At 35.4% G+C, this 20,415-nt stretch overlaps 1 protein-coding gene across 1 annotated transcript in view; it reads right to left on the reverse strand.

Annotated features, from left to right (window-relative positions):
- Positions 1 to 20,415, reverse strand: part of SENP7 (SUMO specific peptidase 7) — a 37,404-nt gene that overhangs the window by 16,296 nt on the left and 693 nt on the right. Inside the window, exons 3-11 of the mRNA XM_057413039.1 lie at positions 18,440 to 18,534; positions 12,294 to 12,491; positions 10,551 to 10,748; positions 5,958 to 6,073; positions 5,049 to 5,194; positions 3,728 to 4,088; positions 3,005 to 3,162; positions 1,875 to 2,021; positions 352 to 385 (exon numbers count right to left, since the gene is read on the reverse strand). Coding sequence (XP_057269022.1) covers positions 352 to 385; positions 1,875 to 2,021; positions 3,005 to 3,162; positions 3,728 to 4,088; positions 5,049 to 5,194; positions 5,958 to 6,073; positions 10,551 to 10,748; positions 12,294 to 12,491; positions 18,440 to 18,534 — 1,453 coding nt within the window. The remainder of the gene's footprint in view (positions 1 to 351; positions 386 to 1,874; positions 2,022 to 3,004; positions 3,163 to 3,727; positions 4,089 to 5,048; positions 5,195 to 5,957; positions 6,074 to 10,550; positions 10,749 to 12,293; positions 12,492 to 18,439; positions 18,535 to 20,415) is intronic.

Consider the following 20,415-nt stretch of genomic DNA (forward strand, 5'->3'; position numbering starts at 1 on the left):
TTTAATAAACCTAAGGATCTAAAATCCTAATCTGAAAAGACTGAGGTTTCACCTCAAAAACACAGTAAATACAGTCATATTTACTATAGTTCAACACTTAATATATGCAGGGATGTGGGCGGAAAGGCCATTAAAACTACAAATTCACCTTAAAAGTGTAAGAAGCTGCTAAGTTATTAATGCTTACACTATAGACAATAATATTTTTATTTATTAAAAAATGAAATTTTAAAAATTGTCTTTGTGAGGCAAGTAAGATTATAAATTACTCATAAGCAAATACTAAGTATTTTAATGCAATACTTTAATGATATAGAGTTAAGGGAAGGCTAAAGAAGAAAATTCTCTTACCCTGAAATGGGATCACAATATACTTGATTGTAAACTGAAATAAGATTAAAAAAAAAAAAAATTAGTTTGCTTTCTACAAATTGATTAAAACAAAGTAGAATTGTTAATTATCTGCTATCTTTCCTTGCTGATAGCCAAATAAACTGAAAATAGTATCACAGAATCATTTAGGTTGGAAAAGACCCTTAAGATCATAAAGTCCAACCATTAATCTAACAAGCCCAATATGTCTAGTATGAGAATGAATACTGCTTACTTGACCTAAAAGAACATTCCTACTGCAACACATATTGCAGAATCTAAATGACAGCCAAGTAACTTCCAGAGGTGCTAAGAACTGAGAAATAAGCAGAAAGTTGTGGAGAAGCCTACAGGCTTCTTAAGAAGAAAAAAATCATGAACACTTAGGACAAAAGGAGGTTAAGCACCCCATGATCAAGACCACTACCTACACTATTTGAATCAAGGACGCTATATAGACAATCCAACACTGGGGTATATTTTGCTATTTAGAATAAACTTTGAATTAAAGGCCTTTGAACAGTCTGTTTACACCACTGCTATGTTAAAAAGACTTGGCTAAATAAAGAATGCTTTTCACTTTGACAGAAGGTTGTCATACACATTGAGAGGGTTTTTTTACGTTACCACAGTACGCACAAAGAATAAAGATTTTTTTTTCCCCATGGAAAATTTTCAATGTCTACCTAAAAGCTTGACTCTCAAAATATTTCAACTAGTCACTCTAATTATTCTGGCATATCAATTCTGGGAATTTCCATGAAATGTTCTCACTGCTGGATGAGAACTACTGCACAAAACTGCTCTTTAGTGCAAAGCTAAAACTATTATTACAATCCAAGATTTCAAAATGTGTTACTGTAGAGCAAAAAAAAAAAAATAAAAAAAGGCAGACATGTTCAAACATGTCTTTTTCTATTGCAATATACAGAATGAGTCTCATCAAAGACCTGTTGAAAGTCCTGCAGCTGGTACTTTATTTGAAGTATATTTCTACACCTTGTGAGTAGCACATTGCGTATGTACTAATGCTTTTAGTATTAGTTTTTTAGGTCTTTAAAGAGACAAAATAAGCGTTTTCTGGTTATTACAACCAGAGCAAGGTCAGCACGTAGTATATATTTGAACTCTGATCACTATGGACTACTTTATTCAAATATCTGTACTATTTCTGAGAAAAGTAATTGGTGTTTATTTCAAGTGACATTAATTCTAACATGGCCATTATTTTCCATTAAGATTCACTAAAAGCTTCATTAGTATAATTTCTGTTCCAGTACAGCGTTTTCACAGAACCTTTATCTCTGAAAACTGGACCCACAGATAATCCCAGTTAGCTTTTCAACTGACAGCAATCCAAACATACAAGGTAATGGAGTACATACTCCATTGCTTAGCCAAAGCAAAACTCAGTGCTTCCACACTAAGTACCACTAGCATTGCTTAACTAGAATTTTAATTTTTAAATATTCTCAAAATTTCACTATAACAAAACAACTCACCCTAGCAGGACCTGTTGATAGCCAGTTAAATTTCCCAATGTAAAGACTATCAAATTTCACTGCCAATGCTGGGTTTGTCTGTTTTCTAGGTGTGCTTCCAGAAGGTAAACTGACAGGACATTTATCTTCAATTGACTCTGTTATAAACTGGAGGGTGAAAAAAAAAAAAAAAAAAAAAAAAATATGTATTTAGTAAAGGGCTCCAAATGAGATACTTCCCTCTTGAACCTCAGGAATTTTCTTTGCATGTTTGTAAGAATTTACTCCCAAAGCCAAGTTCCATATAAAAATCCCATATTAAAAAGCTGTAAATATTATTACAATCATTACAATACCCTTAAGGGCTTAACAGTATCTTGCTTCACCACTAAATTTCCCATTGAAAGATATAGTCTGTGCTCTTTACTAATCTAGAGCCAAGTAAAACCTCAAATAACACAGCAATAACAAATACCCTCTTTTGATATCAAAGGTACAGGATCCAATTCAGTGTTTATGATCAAAATGATGCATCTGTATGAAGAGGCAGCAATGGGTCTTCTGGCTTGTTTCAGGATTACAGAGGTAACCCAAATCCAAGTCAAAGCCAAAATGGGGCAACAACATTTACAGCTAGTTTCAGATTCAGTGCTAGCCACACAGGAATGGGAACTTTACCCTATCTCTGTCTGCTGTCAACAAAGATCCTTGAACTCCATGCACTGAATTACAGCAGAGGACTGAAAGACAAGAAGAAACTGGGGACTTGAACTTGATCAATATAAAACATTGTGTGAAAAAAAAAAAATAAAAACCCCCACTCCTTTTCACAGACGTATCTTCATCATGTCTACCTCTAGCTCAGGTTAGTATTTGATCCTTCCTGTTTGTAGTATTAAACATTCCCAAATGTTTATTTTCAAACTATGAAATACACTGTATGTTGCAAAAGCACTTAAGCTTCAGATCCAGAGATCTTCTCTGAAGACTGTCCAGAATTCTATCTGTGAATTACTGCAGCTACTGTTTGTTGCTGGGACTAATCATATCTGCTCTAAGCATTTCACTTTTGTCCTGGCACGAAAGAAAAAAATAAACACTGAAGAAATAAAGGGTTGGCATAACAATACATAGGCCAAAAACTGGAGTACCTGCTCTGTGTGACTTTCCATCTTGTCTTCCACCTGCTTTGCTGAGAAATTGAAGTCAGACTGTTGGTCTGTTTCTTTACTATCAGTGATATTATCCTGAAGCAGCTCAGTGCATTTTGGTTCAGAAGGTCTATCTTCATCATCACTGGAAAGGACAACTAAAGAGACAAAAAGAAGTATGCACATACTTCACAATGCAGACTTCGGAATATTTCATTCACTACAGATTTCAGATGAACAAAAAATTCTCTCTTGTATGTAATATCAAAATACATTGCTCAAACAAGTCGGCATGCATGAAAGCAAATGCAACAAGTACTGCTTTGTATCTTTATTAACACTCTTTACCCAAGATCCTCAAAACTATTAAAAGAAAGAGGCCACAACACAGCTATTTCAAAGAAGAAAAAGTATTTTTTCCCCAGTTTAAGCAACATTAAAAATTACAAGCTTAATTTTCCATAGCCACAAAATCAGCTGCAAAATAAGGATTGGAGTTTGAAAATCCTGCTGTCTATCCCGTTTCACAAGTACACGACCCTCTACGCTTCAGTAGAGGACACTGGCACTAAGCACTGCTCTCTAACCTGCATAATGCATTATAAACAACACGAACTCTGTCTTCAATCTTTTGTTTCTCATGTTTCAACCAGTCATACATGAGTTCTCCTGGTACCTAAGTGTACCAGTAGTAATTGTCAGCAGCACAGATACAGTACATACTTGGATCAACTGAAACAAGTTGCCGATTACCCCTGTAGAGTCTGTTCCGCAGCTTGCTCAGGTACTGTGACGTGTCCATCTTTAATTTCCTGATGGTACTAACTTGTGGTGAAGCCACATCCCCACTGATGGCAGAAAGCTGTTTCTCTGACAAGTTTCTGAATGAAGACTCTGAGCCAGGTTCCTCCAGGCAGCTGTGAGCAGGTCTTAAGTGGTTGTGGGTGGAAGCATCTTTATAGTATCTCTCTAATGGCTGGGGAATACCATCTGGCACCAGAATTGCATTAGATCTGCAATCTTGTCCATTCTCACAGAGTGTGCTGACACCAGGAGGCTGAGTTGAACTCAATCGTTGCTCTTTCTAGAAAACAGGTATCAGAGACAGGATATACGCTTATTTCTTGACATTTCTATGATGGTTCAGATTAGTGACCATTGAGATTTAGTTATGTGCTAGATAAAATAATTATAGCCTAATGTAACTGCATTTAGAGCTCATCAGTAATTTCTCCCCATATTCCAAAGGCTGTTACATAAGGCATGAGGACCAACCTTTTAGAAGTCTACTCTGACCCTCTTTCAAACTAACCAAGAAACTATTTGTGAATTTTTAGCAGCTCTCACTGTCTTGACACTGAAAGACTAAGCACCAGTGATGTTCATTACCTTGCAAATGTGCGGCTTGGTCAGCTGGGCAAACAGGACTCAGCAACTGTCTATTTTTATGGGGTTTCAATCAGAAGGTTACAGAGATGCCTTTATAATATTCAAATGCTTGAATATAAATCACAGTTTGTACTGGTCTGATTGACTCCCTCAGTCATTTCTGTCTTTTTTTTTTTTTCCCTCCTTCCTTTTAAATCTTAATGACAGGTAAGAATAAAACTTTAGGGAAGAATACAATAGAATGAGGAGGAGGGAGAAAGATGACATCTGCAAGATTTCCATAACCCGAGGTATACTTTGTAATTTTTCTGTTGAAGTCCCTAATAAGTTCTACACCATCTGTGAAAGAAGATTCACTTAAGTACCTAGATGCCTCATTTCCAAGATTGTTTTACTCCATGCTCCTGTCTAAAGAAAACACTCATTCATCTCTTGCAACCTCTCTCTTATAATGAGCTTATTCTGATGTTGTGGACAAAAAGAGTCACATATAATCACTCTTCTTGATGCACCACTGAGCTACTTCCCCTCAACAGCTATGACAGCATCCCTGGATACCCTAGTTATTAGTACAATTATTTTATTTCAGATGTTGCTACTATTTCTACTGAAGTGTGTATGCTTGTGTGTACACAAACACACATATGCAACTTACAGATAGCAGAAGTGATTTTTCTGGAATGTGTGCATTACAATCACCAGAAATATGGCCACTAGATCTTCTTTTCCTTTTCTCAGAATCAAAAGGACCCGATTGCTTCTGACTGCTCCTCTTTTTCAGTTCATCACAGCTCTTGTTTTCTGTGTCAGAAAAAAAAAAGAAAAAGTGATTTAATGGGTTACCCTTAAAATTCTTTCCATTTCTTCATAAACAATATGTCTTAAATAAAATGCATAGAAGCAGATACCGTCCACAACAATTCCTTCCTTTTTTTAATTGTGCATGGCTGCCAAAATATATTCCTTAAAATAATTCAGGAAAGATTATTATTGCACCATTAGTTAAGGTAAGGGTATAACCAAACTCCTAGCTCCCTTTTGAGTAAGAATTACCACCCCATACTCAACAGTCTTTATTTCTGCTGGATGCAATATTCTCAATTTCCTGTTCTAAATCTGCAAATATTACTAGCCAGTATTAAAAAAAGATAGAAAATTCTCCCTGGAGACTCAGCCTAGAGTTTACCATTTTTCAGCAGTAAATACATTGCCATATAGCATAAACATTTTAAAAAGGTTTACAAACCATTTGAGCATTCTTAATGTATTACATTCTTGAATATAAAAGACCTATAAAATAAGGATTATAAAGGTGCACTGAGCCTGCCCTAAATTTCCTTTTTCTTCCACAGATCTGATTCACCATAGCTTTATTCCTATTTAAAATCAGCTATTCAACATATTTTACCATATCAGTGAACAAACTCCATGCAATTTGAGAAAACACATACACTGCATGCAACAGCTATTTTGTTTCTGTGCTCTCCTCATAATACTAGACAAAAAAATTTCTAACACTCTCCAGAATTGATATTTAAATCCCAGATTATTACTCACTACAAACCTTTCTTTTGCAGTTCCTGTCTTCTAGAAGTGAGGACACTATTTTTTTCTGGTTCCTTAGAAGCCTTGGTCAATTTACAGAGATCATCATCTGTCTTCCTCAGGCAATGTTCAGATCTGTAAAGAGTATTAACTATGACTTATCTTTAATTTTGAAAGAATACTGAATAAAAATCCCAACAGAAACAATTGTTGGTTAGACCACAGACTTCTGCCTTTCTTGTAACCATGCGGAGTGTGGCAAATGAAGCACAAACCAATTCAGTTCCAGTTGCAGAAATACAGATACTCTAACATTATGAATGAAAAGGATGCTTCTAAAAAGATGTAAAGTATGAAAATTTGACATGCCTGACATCAGACAGTGAAATATTATTTTGTAAAGCATGACTGCAACAAGAAAATATAACAAGGAAAAAGAGAACAATGTCAGTTGAGTGCATCTTTGGCTTTGTCATTAACACAATGGGAATGTGGCAATGTAGTACATTTTTAACTTAGATTTAGAATGGTTTATAGAATCCACTGAGTAGGTTCCTGAAATGAGAAAAGAGTTTAAATAGAAATTCCTGATCATAAGGGCCTGACACAGCAACTTTGAAGAAGGTCTGAACAGGGCCTATAGGGATGCTGGGGAGGGACTCTTCATTAGGGACTGTAGTGATAGGAAAAGGGGTAACAGGTTAAAACTTAAACAGGGAAAGTTTAGATTGGATATAAGGAGGAAATTCTTTCCTGTTAGGGTGGTAAGGCACTGGAATGGGTTGCCCAGGGAGGTTGTGAATGCTCCATCCCTGGCAGTGTTCAAGACCAGGTTGGACGAGGCCTTGGGTGATACGTTTAGTGTGAGGTGTCCCTGCCCACGGCAGGGGGGTTGGAACTTGATGATCTGAAGGTCCTTTCCAACCCTAACTATTCTATGATTCTATGTTTCTATGAAAGAGGAAGAAACAGAAAATGGTTACAGTACCAGAAACTAGGAAAACTACAGGTGTTCAGCTGTGTTTGTAGTTTTATTCTAAGAAGGTTACACGACAAAATAATCAGTTGAGGGGGGCTGGAATTAATTTTATTAGTTTGGAACTTCTGGGAGGTTGTTTCTGTTTTGTTGGGGTTTTGTTTGTTTTTTTTGTGTTGTTTTTTTGTGTTGTTTTTGTTTTTTTTTTTTTATAAGAGAATATACTTGTAAAGAATATTAACTGGATGGGGCTTTGAACAACCTGGTCCAGCAGAATGTGTCCCTGGCTGTGGCAGAGGGGTTGGAACTAGATGAGCTTTAAGGTCCCTTCCAACCCAAACCATTCTATGATATTCAGGACTTAATGATCAACTCAACAGTATGACATCCTCACATTTGAGGTCTGATCTTGTAAACATACTCTTAATTTTTCTGGAGGCTAGTTAGAGCTGACAAAAATCTATGTAACTGGATTTTGGTTTCTAGTGTATGCATTAGGGTAACATTTAGCTGTATGCTTATGTGATACTTTCTCACATGAACTTCATTACATTAGGTATGCAAGATTTCTGAAAATTTATCAGGGTTTCAAGATAAAAGAAACTAACCCCTGTGACCTCCACCTCATTTTCTGTGAGACTTGGAAAATGAAAAAGAAAATAAAGAAGATATCACAGATAAAGCAATTTAATGTTGCTCTGGAAAATCTGTTTCATTCCTCCTTTTGTCACCTCACTTAATCCAAAGAGATTTTGTGTTCATTGTTTTGTTTTATAATGTGCCTAACTCAAATTGTTGCAGTCTCTAATTTGCAAAAAGATAAGCCAATCATCATGATGACTGAAATCACTGACAGCTGAGCTTGGACTAATGAAGAACACCACTGACTATGGGAAAGAACAGTCTTGACATCTCAATCTAGACAGCCAAAACTGTTGGACACTTTCTGAATAAGTGCCTGCTCTTCAGTGCCACACCTGTAGAATATCGGTTCTCTTTGGGAATACTGGAAAGACAAATAAATTCCAAGTCCAATCAAATACAGTGTTCTGACACCACAGGAGTGAACAGTATATAAGAATTATGAAGAAATTACCAAAGAATCATTAACTGAAGAATCATTAATTGGCCAATATGAAGAACAAGTGTTTGGTAAGTGTTATTATTCATTCTGTACATTGAGCAAGTCATAGTCTTTCATAGATCAGGCACCTCTAGTTCTGAAATAACTTCACTACAGAAAACTGCATTTTGGAATCCACATTTCTCTCTCAACTTACATATTTGTATGCATAACAGCTATCTAGATTTGACTACCTTAAAAGGACATACAAAACCATTATGTGTTTTTTAGCATTTGTTTTACAGCAACATCACAATTCAGGCATTTCATCAATAGCAAATATTTCAGTAAGAATATTTCAGCTAATAGAATTCCATGAATATATTTACTTTATACACAAATTCTGCACATTTTATTTTCACTTCTAATCTTTGCTGATAACTCAGTTTAAAATGCACTTAACAGATATATGCGTAACCTTAGAATCTATGTCATTATTTACTAAAGTGTTCTTAACAGCCATGAGAAACAACACCTTAAACCCTTAAATTTCTTTACATTTAAAACCTACCTCAAATTCTTTAGTTATAATGATAAGTCAGTGGTGACTTAAATGCATTTCACACTCAGTTGCAATGAACGAGCAATGCAAAATCCACCAATTCTGTAATACCAAAAGCAAAAAAGGAAACAGGGAACTTGCAGCAAGTTCTAGCAGACAGAGAAAGATTAAATTATTACCACCCTGTTCTGATCACACACAATTCTTTAATCTTAAATTCCATAATACAAAACTGGCACAATTTTCAGTAAAACAGAGCATGCATTCTAGCTACTCTGACAATACAGAAGAATCTCTATATGACCATGTGCATACATATGTATAATGCTTATAAGGGGAAGCTTTTACTCTCCTCTGAAAGAAGAGATACCAAAAGAATCAGTGCCAAGACCTTAGTTACAGACAGGTGACCAAGATTAAGTCATGTCTTTGTTGAAACAATTCCTAAATTCTCTATTTCCTATATGGTATCTATTACAACTTGCAGTAATGTGCTGGTCACTGGGGATGGGTGAAAAATCCTGCTAATGACAAACTTTTTAATATACTAGAAAAGCACAGGAACAACATATTAATCCTTCAAACAATAAACTACTCCAGATCTAAAGCAAGTTTAAAGTACACTAACTACTAAAAAAAATTGACTAATTGACTAGTTCAAACCATTCTTGTGCTTAACATAAAACTCAATAGCCAACCTTCAGACATGAGCTTGAAAACATATGCAACATTTCCTCAGATTTAGAGGGCTACATACATGAGTTCATGTATTCCTCTTGAACAATGCACTACCTCCCATCATCCAGAACAACACCAAGTGGAAAAATCAGTTATTAACATTATATATCTTTAAGACTTTGTAGTAAAACAAAGAAAAAAAAAGAAAAAACAAATCAAACCAACCAAACAAACAAACAAATAACCAAACAAAAACATCAAAACCCATAACAATTCAAAACAAATTCCTCCCACTTTAGTCAGCCCAAAGTCATAGAGAAATATTTATTAGCAACAAATATAAAACTTCTAAAATGAGAGTCTACTGAACTGTTCTAAATCCCTCATTTAAATTGCAGCTTCATCACATTAATTTAAGCAGCAATGGGGATCCCAACAGGAAAAAAAAAAAAGGAGAAAAAGAAAGGAATTCTCACTAATTTATGTCCTCTAAAATGTTCATGTATCAGAATGAAGAATATGATCTGCTTTTCTCAAAAATTTTTAAGATTTCTTTAACCCGGCATCTGCTGATTATTGCTGCCCTCACAAATAATTCTTCCTTTCCTTCCTCTTCCTATTTTCTTCCCTCAAATTTCTTGCTATTTGTTCCTGTGGATACCTTGCTGTTGAGCGAAGAGGCAGCTATAAAAGACAAGAAGAAACAGCTTACTCTGAATTCAACTGCCATCTTACACTGAAATAAGCGTTATACAATTCTAATACCTGATTTCTGCTACATTTATACGTCAAGCCTTACTCTGATGCTCAATCAACCTAAACATAGGAAGAAAAGAGGGAAAGTAGATGTTACACAATAAAAGGACACACAGCCCTTAAACAATGGCACTCTAGGACTAAGACCTCTGGTGGATCAGTGTGAAAATAAATGAACTATCACAGAGAGGAATATGCAGAAATTTTGCAAAAGAAGCTATCTGAAATCATGATGGAACATGTTAACAGCAACAGGAAAGCAAGATTTTGGTTCTGGACACAAACCCAACTTAAATGCATTTGAATTACTTGGCCATCTCCATGGATCAAAACACTGATCTATGGTAAACAGAAATTTATTACAAGAGAAGTAGACTACTCACATCAAGTACAGCAAATCAGAACAAATGCAATGTTAAAACTGCTCACTGGAGCAGCATGTTAGTTGTTAGCTTGCATTCGGGAAACTGATCTCATGATTCAAGACAACAATATAACAAAACTTGTTTCACGGAAATTCTTTTCATTTTGAAGTTATGTCATTTCAGGAAAACTGGCAAAATCAGCAGTAACATACCTTTCAGATAGAAAAGAACTTTCATGAGGAGAATTTAATATCTGACATGTCTGTAGGCTGACAACAGATGATGAGGGTAGTTGACCCAATTGTAATTTATCAGCAGCAGATAAATTTGCATCAATTATTACATGGCTGTCAATGTATTTTCTTCCAACTTTCGTCCTCAGGACATTCGTCAAGATAACTTTCGGTTGCCTGCCACATATATAACAGTAAATCATAAATACTGCATTGCAATCTAGAGAAAGAAACTTGGTAATTATCAAACACAATTATTTGCAGTCCCTTAGAGACAAAACAAAATTCTACCAAGGAACTTAAATCCAAGGTAAGCAGATAAACACACACACGAAAAAAAAAAAGCAACAAGAGACCAGGGTAATTAAAACTAGCCATATAATTTCACCTTAGCCAGGTATAACTGATACTGCACATAGTCTCTAACGCATAATTTAAATATTGTTTAAAAACTGACAAATGTTTATCTCTAGCTTTCATGCATACTTATCTATACACATTTATTAGAACTATGGAGAAAACAGTCTTGATTTTCCTCTGAACAAGAAGCCTCCAATAAAATACACTGAATTTTCTCAAGCACTTACACAAAAAGGTAGCATTAGATTTTGTTCCCCTCTTCAACTTTCAGATGGCATTCTACAGTATAGCAATAGCAAGGCTCAGAAAAACAAGCAAGGGTTAGAGAAGACAAGCATCAACAATAAGTTAACCAGAAATATGAAGATGCAACTGCTCACTTGAGCACACATGTGTAATAGCAGCACAACTTATTTTATATAATGCCACTGCAGCCAGCTTGTTGTACAGCTCTTGATTTACACATTTAGTTTCTCATACTGTGATTTAAATTCTACCACTTTCATTGCAATTTATTCCGCATGAGGATGTAACATCATGGCCTCTTTTTGAATCTGTTGTAAACAAAACTGTTGTCTGGGTATTGGCTGTGTAATTCTTCTGTCTTGTATATTCACACACAAAACACACTCCAGCACAGACTGTGTGATGTCTGGAGAGCCTTCAGATCTCCTCTTGCACCAAGATGTAAATTTGCTTTAAATCAGGAGACTATCTTACAGACAAGATGTTGCAGAGGCACACAGGTGATAACCAATGAGGATAACAATTGAGAAGAAAGGTCTAATATGAGAACACTAGTGTAGTCTGGATGTAACGTCCAATAAATGAAGTCCCTAAACTGTTACCATTAGGAGCTCAGAGAGAAAACTCATTCAACAGTAGCCATACTTTGGCAATTTGGCCACTCTGTGGAGGGGAGAAGGAGAGATACTGAATTCAATATGCTTTTTTCTGACCGTTTATGTCAGTTTTCCTATTTTCATGGAGTCTGAAACAGTAACAGTAAAAATACAGTTTGATAACTTCTCTGAGAAAAGAAGACAACACAAGTGTATTCTTTTCACAAGATTAAAAAAAAAAATAATTTGAGAGTCCAATGGCTGATTGAATTAATTGGTCCTGTTAGCACATGACCACCTAGAAGCCTTTTTATAAAAGGGCACACTACAGAGTGCCTGGCACCATCTCTCTCAATGATTATCAAAAGGAACCAGTCCAAGGGAATTGAATCAAGTCAGATGAAATGAGAATGAAAACATGGCTCATGAACAAGACATCTGTGGTACAAAGAACACTTTCTCATGAAAAAACAACTGCAAGGAAAATTATTTTTAGTGACACAAGGTGAAGACAACATACCTTTTAGACAGAAAAAGGCTTTGGAGAGTAGGATTTAAAATTTGCCAAATCTTTATGCTAGCAGCAGATGATGAGGGTGGTTGATCTGACCGCAGCTTGCCAGCATCAGAAAAATTAGCACCAGTTTTAGGCTGCATCTGTGTGTATTTTCTTCCTATTTTTGTCCACAGGACATTCGTCAAGATAACTTTGGGTTGCCTGCCATTTAATAATAAATTAATAATAGGGTGCTGAGAACTGCTAAAGTCACACAGATTCAACAACATTTTTCTACAAGTTTACTGTCTCTGTATCGGACCTTGTATCTTCACCAGAATTACGTTCACTTCCCTGACAATTTATAAAACAGTTCTCTTTGGAGAAGAGGAAACACAAGCATCTCTTGACCAGGACAGCCTTCCAAGGTTTTTTTCTTCTGGCGTCAGTGACTAACACATCCGTATATGATTCTGAAGAGGTAAATGTTCAGTGCAGACACATGGAAATCTTGGTGCATCTTCTTATTGCAAAATGTTAGAAATGGTGTCACTATGGTCTTACAAACAGTCCTGAAAGTGTACACTTGAGCATTTGCAGGATATGGAAACAAGGACTCATATTGTAGCATCATATTTGGTAATCATGATACTGGTTCCCATATCACAAATTAGCTTATGTTCTTCTTGTGGAAGAATCAAGAAGCTAGTACAATCTCTTAGTTCTGAAGCTCCAACTAATTTTTATTGAATTTTGGCAAAGAAACAGCATACAATTATAAATTACAAAGTCAGTAAAAACTCACTACACTATTGAAGTTCTTTAAAAAGGTATTCATAATTTGCCGATCCTGCTAGATTGGTACTCAAGTCTTTGCATAAAGAATTAATTGTGCAGCATGACCAGTAATTTGGAAAGTTTCCTTATGAACTGGTAAGCATTATATATCATAGATAATTTGTAAGGATTGACTTTATTTTCAAACAGATGAGACCTGGAATTGTTTTTGCAGGGCTGGTCCTAAGCAGACACTGAGGTTCAGGCTCATTTGACAATTTAAAAAAATTGAGGCAAAAATTGCTTTTTGGATTGCATGCTTTGCTTTACAAACTAAATTGTTCATACTGCAGAGCAAGAAGCCTTCCTTTATAGCTACAGAAACCTTTTACTACTCACATAGTTCTTATATGCATGCTACAATGACATTTATTAAGCAAATTGCTGTTACTCTTCAATGGATTGAAAGCACTGCAAGCAACTTGCCAGAAATTAGTTTTCCCACAGACATGCTGCATTCAGCTCAACAGCACAGTTATGGGGTACCTTGTGGTAAACAAATATCAGTATGGCATAAAAACTGCTGGAGAACAGCAGGATATATCTAAACCTAAAAAAAATTAATCTGGAACCACATTACTAGTGAAACACACTGAACTTGGGGAAGACGTTTCACATCATCATTTATTTTTGCTCCTTCATTAGCTGCTGCATGTTGAGATTTCTTTTCCTGTTCACTTTCTATGTTAACAAGACACATAACCCCTCACTGAACTTGAAAAGCCAGCAAGGTTCCTATGCACAGCTTGCACAACCTACATGTAAGATATGAATGCTGGTCAAGCTTACTAGATCTCTGTATCACTTACTACCTTAACATGCATGCAATTAGCTGCTTCCTCTTTGAGCTCTGCTATGCATATCCTAGACCAGTGGTCTTCAAATTTCATTTGTTTTAATCATACATCTCTATCACTAAATATATTTTGAGCATGTATCTTCAGTATGTTTAATTTTTATACATATGTACTAATAATATACATTAGGAAATAAACAGAAATTTTTAAAAGGATGCAATAAAGTAAACTATTCATTAATTGTGCAAAATATATTTCCTTCCTGCATCCTAATGGATTGTCTTGCTCACACCACACCTTAGAGACCTCTGCCTAGACAAAGGACAATAACCTAAATGGTTCCCATTCAAAGCTAGGTAACTTGAGTTTAAGTGAAGGCAGTTTCCTCTAATCTCTTTGACTTCTTTTAGAAGTAAAAGAAACCAAACCAAAACAAAAACAAAACAAAAAAAAACACAAAAACAAACCAAAACACCCACACAAAATACCCCAACCTGAATAAAGACAACCTGATGCCAAGAATCTGGACAGAGGTGAAAGCGTTCTATAACAGATTGGCCCTAATTAGCTCTTGGGAAAAAAAAAAGTAATCCAGGGTTTCTGAACTGAATCTATGAAGGCAATGAGAAGACACATGTACAAGGACAGTCTCATTAGATGACTGATCTAAACTACAGAATTGCTTCAGAATGTTTTAGGCAGAGTCAGGAAAAGGCAGGTATACATTTGTTCTTTTACCTATACCTGTTACTCTGTAGCTACTAAATCCAAAATTCAGCTACGTAAGAACCTATTAGACCATTAAGAAAATTTGCAACTAGTAAAACAGTTAAAGGCTATTACAAGGTGAAAGTCATCAAATCATGCAAATTCATCTTAGGACACTAGACATTTACACTTCTGCTTTAATTTCCTCCTTAAAGATAAAGCCCAAACTACTTCAGAGGTCCAGTTTCTAAAGAGCTATAGTGGAAAGACATTTCATCTTTTGGGGTACCAGAAAAGATGAAGCAATGAAAAACTAATCCACGTATTTCTCCTCTTCCTCAAGAAGGACTCAAAATTACAGATCAAACTTTGAAGTATTTAAATAGCATTTTTCCAGTTTTCCTCCAAATACAAAATGGTTGCAGAAGTGGGCCATACTAATACAAAGATGTGAATCAAAGTTTCTCCTTTAAAAGAAACCAAACAAAACCAGAAACATTTTAAAATTATTCCTTTAGAGCACTAAGAGACAACAAAAATGTGTTATTCTCTACGGAATACTTCCGTTCTCCTACCTAGGATCATGCCGAGCCTAATAGTTTATTTTCCAAATAAACTAAATCGTTTCTGTTTTCCTTGTTCCACCTCACAGAAATGCCAGGTATGTTTTTTCTATTTGTCAAACACAAGGTGTCATAATGAAATTTTACTAAATTTAGAGTGAACCTGGAAGGTAATTAGTCCAGTGGGAACATACATGGTTACAGAATCTTTATTTTAATTGCATGATCGGGACTTGTAAAGATAACATAAAAAAAGATTCCAAACTGTAGGGACTTTAGCAACACCATTATGACAGAGAAAGCCCAAAGCACGAGGTAAAGGAGTCAGAAACAAAATTTCCAGTGAAACTGGATTTCATTACATATAGTTTGTTGGCCACCTTGGAAACTCAGACCTGACATTCTTTGCCCACATTCACATCAGCACAGACCTTGGCAAGCTCCAGGGCTGAACGTAATTTGGTTTATTTGGTTGTTATTAGGTACAGAATTTGTAATGTTTCCCAGTCTCTTGATTTAAATGGATCTATACATTTTAAGCAAGTATCTTTGTAAAAATGATCTTAGAATTAAAAAAAAAAACCAAACAAACACAAAAAAAACGCCAAAAAACCAACCAAAAAAGAAACCAAACCAAAACCACACGTGCAACTAGCTTTGCACTGTAAATCTGTGCAAGGAGAGAAACTTTTAACAAACAAGAAAGAAAACCATGTACAACTGGATATTCTTAAAGATGTCACTGCCAGGCTAAGGCATCACTTCTTATGTGGCATCAGTTTTTGACTGAAGACCTTGACAGGACAACTGGTTATGACCTGATCTTCAGAGCTTTACAGTGGCATCAGACCTTTCAACGGTTTCCCTTTCTAAAGGGGGAATGGCATCTGGCAGCACTTCTTGAAAAATTCTGTCATTAAGACTGAGCATAAAATAGATTCAGGGAAAATATCTACACTTGAACCAACCTGTACATATGTAAACAATGGCAGAGACAGAGATCCCTGAATTACCTGTTAAATTGTCCACTGAATAAAGTGAGCAAGTAATGCAAAAGACACAAATTAGTGCCAAGAAGAAAAAAAGGCAAGTATACATTAAAAGCAAGTCCCACCCGCAGACCCAGCAAGTAAACTGCACCAGATTAAGACTGGAGGCATCTTGGTAAAGAAAAAACAAAGGTTCCTAAAGCAAGCACCTATCATATCACTTCTTATCTACCTCCACAAAACTGAAAAAAATACCTAAGCAAAGGTAATGAAAACATATATGCAAGAATGGAACAGCTGAAAAAAAAAAAATTCTGAAAAATGCTATTAGCTGCTCCTGCCAATTCTATCACAGAAAAAAAAAAACAAGTATTGTCCTACCTTCCAAAGCAAGGGACCAAAAGCTATTAATTACTTGCACCCCTTTGGGGAAAATGTTTGACCTCTATTTCAGATGAAACATGCTTCCCTAAACATTTGAAATTAGCTCCTATCAATAAAGAATACTGTTTTTAAAACAACAGAAGCCAATAGCAACTAGTAAGTAAGTCATTAAGATTTATTTACTGCTTTTCATTGCAAACGAAAAAAGGAACAGAGAAACTTTTGCATTAGAAATATTCTCAGCATGCTACTTCACCTTTCCTCTTCTGAGGAGTGTTACCAGTTCTGACTTTTGCTCAACAAATACCACTTCTTCAGAACCTGTGTGCTCTTTCTACTTATTAGGCAACAAGGTCAGTGTTGATTTTGACTTAATGAGAAACACTGGGTACTCTTGTGGAAAACTTAAAACAAGGGTTTTTTGCATATGGTAAATTAAGTTCATTTTACAACGTACCTTCAGCTAGTCTCTAAGCACACATCTCTTTCTGAGGAAGTGAAAAATGCACAGGTTTGATATCTGAATGTTAACTGTCTTTTTACAGTCTAAATTATCTCTCGCTAATGTGCTAGTAAGAATTTTGGTTAAAATGATGGAACATCTACAAATGCTACTTGAAATTCTCTCATCTCTTAACATACGTAACAGATCCAAAAGTAACTCAAAGTTGAAAGGTCAGTTCAAAGCTTACTGAAAGGCCTTTAGAGATTCACATCAGGTATCAACCATTTCACAGCATAATTAAAACTCAGTAAGCTGCAATTAACATAACTTTTATACTTGGCTAGGTTAAGTCACTCCCTCAATCAAAATTACTGAGAGAAGCATTTTGAAGTAACTACATGTTAACTAATAGCTATGCCTCTAAGGAGGTACGAAAAATAAATTCTGAATCTTTTATAACTTCAACTCTTCCCTGCAACAGCTGGAAGCATTCAGAATATAAACATCAGGGTAAACAATGACTATTCTTAGGTTGCAAAACACCAAATTCAGTGTCAAAATCATTTACTGTCATTAAGTATTTTCATTACCTGTGTGCACTTTGTTTTCAACAGCCTCTTAATAAGAAATCACTTATGAACAAGTAATCTTCCAGTCAGAAAATGGGGCAGAGAATGCATACTCTTCTTTGTTTAGAGTTGATTTGTGGAATAAAGATTGCTTCGTTAAGATAATTCTTTTATTCACAAAGTCATTATATATTGTAGCTGTTAATGAATCTAGTTCATTTCCATTTATCAATGTAGTTGACACTTGGCTTCAAAATTTCCTCAGATAAACAATTACTTAGTTGACAGCTTCATAGAAGATGATTTTGACTAATTTGTCATCCTCTCAAAGAAACCTGCTCTTTGCAACAAAGTATAAAGAAGTGGCATATCAGCAGTCTTATTTACTCCCTTAGGTGTCTTGACTGTAACAAGGTGAAAGACCTCTAGCTTTTTATGGCCTTCCCCTAACAATCATCATATTGCTCTGGTTGTTGTTTATTTGATTTTAAGAGATGACAAAACCAGGTTAACATCTGTGAACTACAGAGCAAAAAGTGACAAGCAAAAGATAATCTGGCAAACTTCTTAAATATCCTAAATACCTAGGGCTGGAATGATAATTTACACTTAAACAGTAACAAACACCTTTCAGTATTCCAATCAGGTCAAGAAGCAGTAATTCCTCTAGTAAGTGTTGCACTAACATTCCGATGTAGCAGTCTTGTGTTATGTTAAAACAAAGAAAAAGTTACAGTTGCCATTAAATCACTGAAACATGATTCTCCAAAGGTTGAGAAAACCCTGTGTGACAATTAACTAGAGAGCAGATACCCATCCTCAAGAAAGATTATGAAACTCTTAATATACATAGAACCAATTTTAAGATGACTTCTTACCCAATAAATTCTTCATCATTAGAGCTGTGTCTGTTGCAGTCCTTTTGCTTTTTTCCTTTTATGTAATACTTTCTGTTGCTGGCACTTAATGTGCACTGAAATAAAACAAATAAAACTGCCAGGTTCCAATATGTCATAATAGGTGTTACACTAGAAAGAGGGAACAATGCCAGACATTGAAACAATGCAACTGATGCAAATAAGCAGAGCCACAAAGAGTATATACAACAATTTCGGGAATAATTAGTTTGCTTGATTTAAAGCACCCACATACCACCTGACCTTGAATGGAACCTTCTTATCCTAAAGAAAATTGACAATACAGAACAATTCAATTATATCCCTATTTAAACAAGAACTATCCTAAACAGGGACTTAAGTATTAGGCCTGTTTTACATAATCACAAATATGCAAGATAAATGCATGGAATTAAACAAAGCAGAGGTTAACCAAGTTAGTTACATTCCACTCAGAGATAAAAAATTCAGATAAGGAAAAGCAATTTGAATATTTGGTACTTCAGTGGCAAAAAACACAACAGCAAGACTTTGTTTTTTTTTCCAAATCCTCTTACCTTATCAGAACGTATTTACATTTTTCAAATTAAGTGAAGCCCCACTAAGCCATATAGTTATTTCTGCAATTCCAGAAACTTATCTCCCTCTACCATTACCTCCTAATCATTCCTCACTTTTTTTTTTTTTACATAAAAGATAATAAACCAAACAGATGTTTGAAAATTATGCCAGTCAGGCTGAAAGCAAACTCATTTTCATTTCTGTTAAAGCATGGGGTGAAAAAGCACTAGAAAAATTTATACCCATGCATAATTTACAGTGAGGACTGAAAGGTGCATCTCAAGTCAGTCTTTTCCCTGTCATATAGGGACTGACTCTAATGGAAAATACCCTCATTACTACAACAGCTAGGAGCAAGAAATTCTTTGAAGGTGCTCTCACCTCCTCCCACCTTCAAACATTATCTAGTACACCTCATAGCACTTAGTCTTTGAACATGTTAGAGACCTATACGCCAAAAATCATTAAAAGCTGCACAAAATCTCTACGACAACATGGAGCAAACTCCAGCAACATTAAATACAACTAGAACAGGCTTTATGGCTAAACCAGCAATATTTATTTTAATTATGATACTTCATGAGCAATTTTTTTTTTTTTTAAGACTAGTCAGCCCCCTATTATGTGGGAAAATCTGAAACATATAGACAGAGATAGGAAAAATGAGAAATGGAAAAATCAGCCAGTAGACACAAAACAAGGAAAAAGATTACTTTTTTTTTTTTCCCAGTTCACCAGGTCTAATCACTGTTTTTATACAAGCAGAGAGTAAGACAGGAGGAATTCCGTGCAAGTGCTGCCTGGCTCCACCTAAAAGGCTGTTCCTTGCAACCACAGAAGACCTTATTTCCAGCTTTAAAACCTGACTGCAATCGGATGCTCTGCTCACTTAAAGTATTAAAAGTACAGAACCACACAATCAGTTTGTATTGCAACATGCTCAAAGAATTGAGCTGGGTGACATTATCACCACTATCGTAAATCAAAAGAATTCCTAACTTCCCTCACTAGGTTTTTGATACTCCTCTGTAGGGGAGCCTGTTCGTCTATTCCATGATTCTGAAATCACTAAAACCAACAACAACCAGCAACTCTCAGTGCTGAGCTGAAGGAGTCAAGAGTAGCAAAATAGGTTTCCAAAACTTAGCATTTTAAAAATGTTTACTGTATCTGGAACAGATTTATAGAATCAAATATTTGTTTCCATAAGCGACTGAGATGATAAAGACACGCATGATAAAGAAATGATAAACACCATATAAGTACTTCTACAGTCTTTTGGCCTTAATACTGAAATCAGCTATTTCTGTCACCTAAAATTCTGTCAAATGTCATACTTCCTATTTTCTCTTAATGTTTAAGCTCTTAGATAAAAATAATGATTAATTAAAAACTCA

This window comes from Pezoporus wallicus, unplaced genomic scaffold (assembly GCF_028554395.1).
Source record: "Pezoporus wallicus isolate ANWC-B61680 ecotype Strahan unplaced genomic scaffold, APGP_CSIRO_Pwel_v1 contig_6484, whole genome shotgun sequence".
Taxonomy (NCBI): Eukaryota; Metazoa; Chordata; class Aves; order Psittaciformes; family Psittacidae; genus Pezoporus; species Pezoporus wallicus.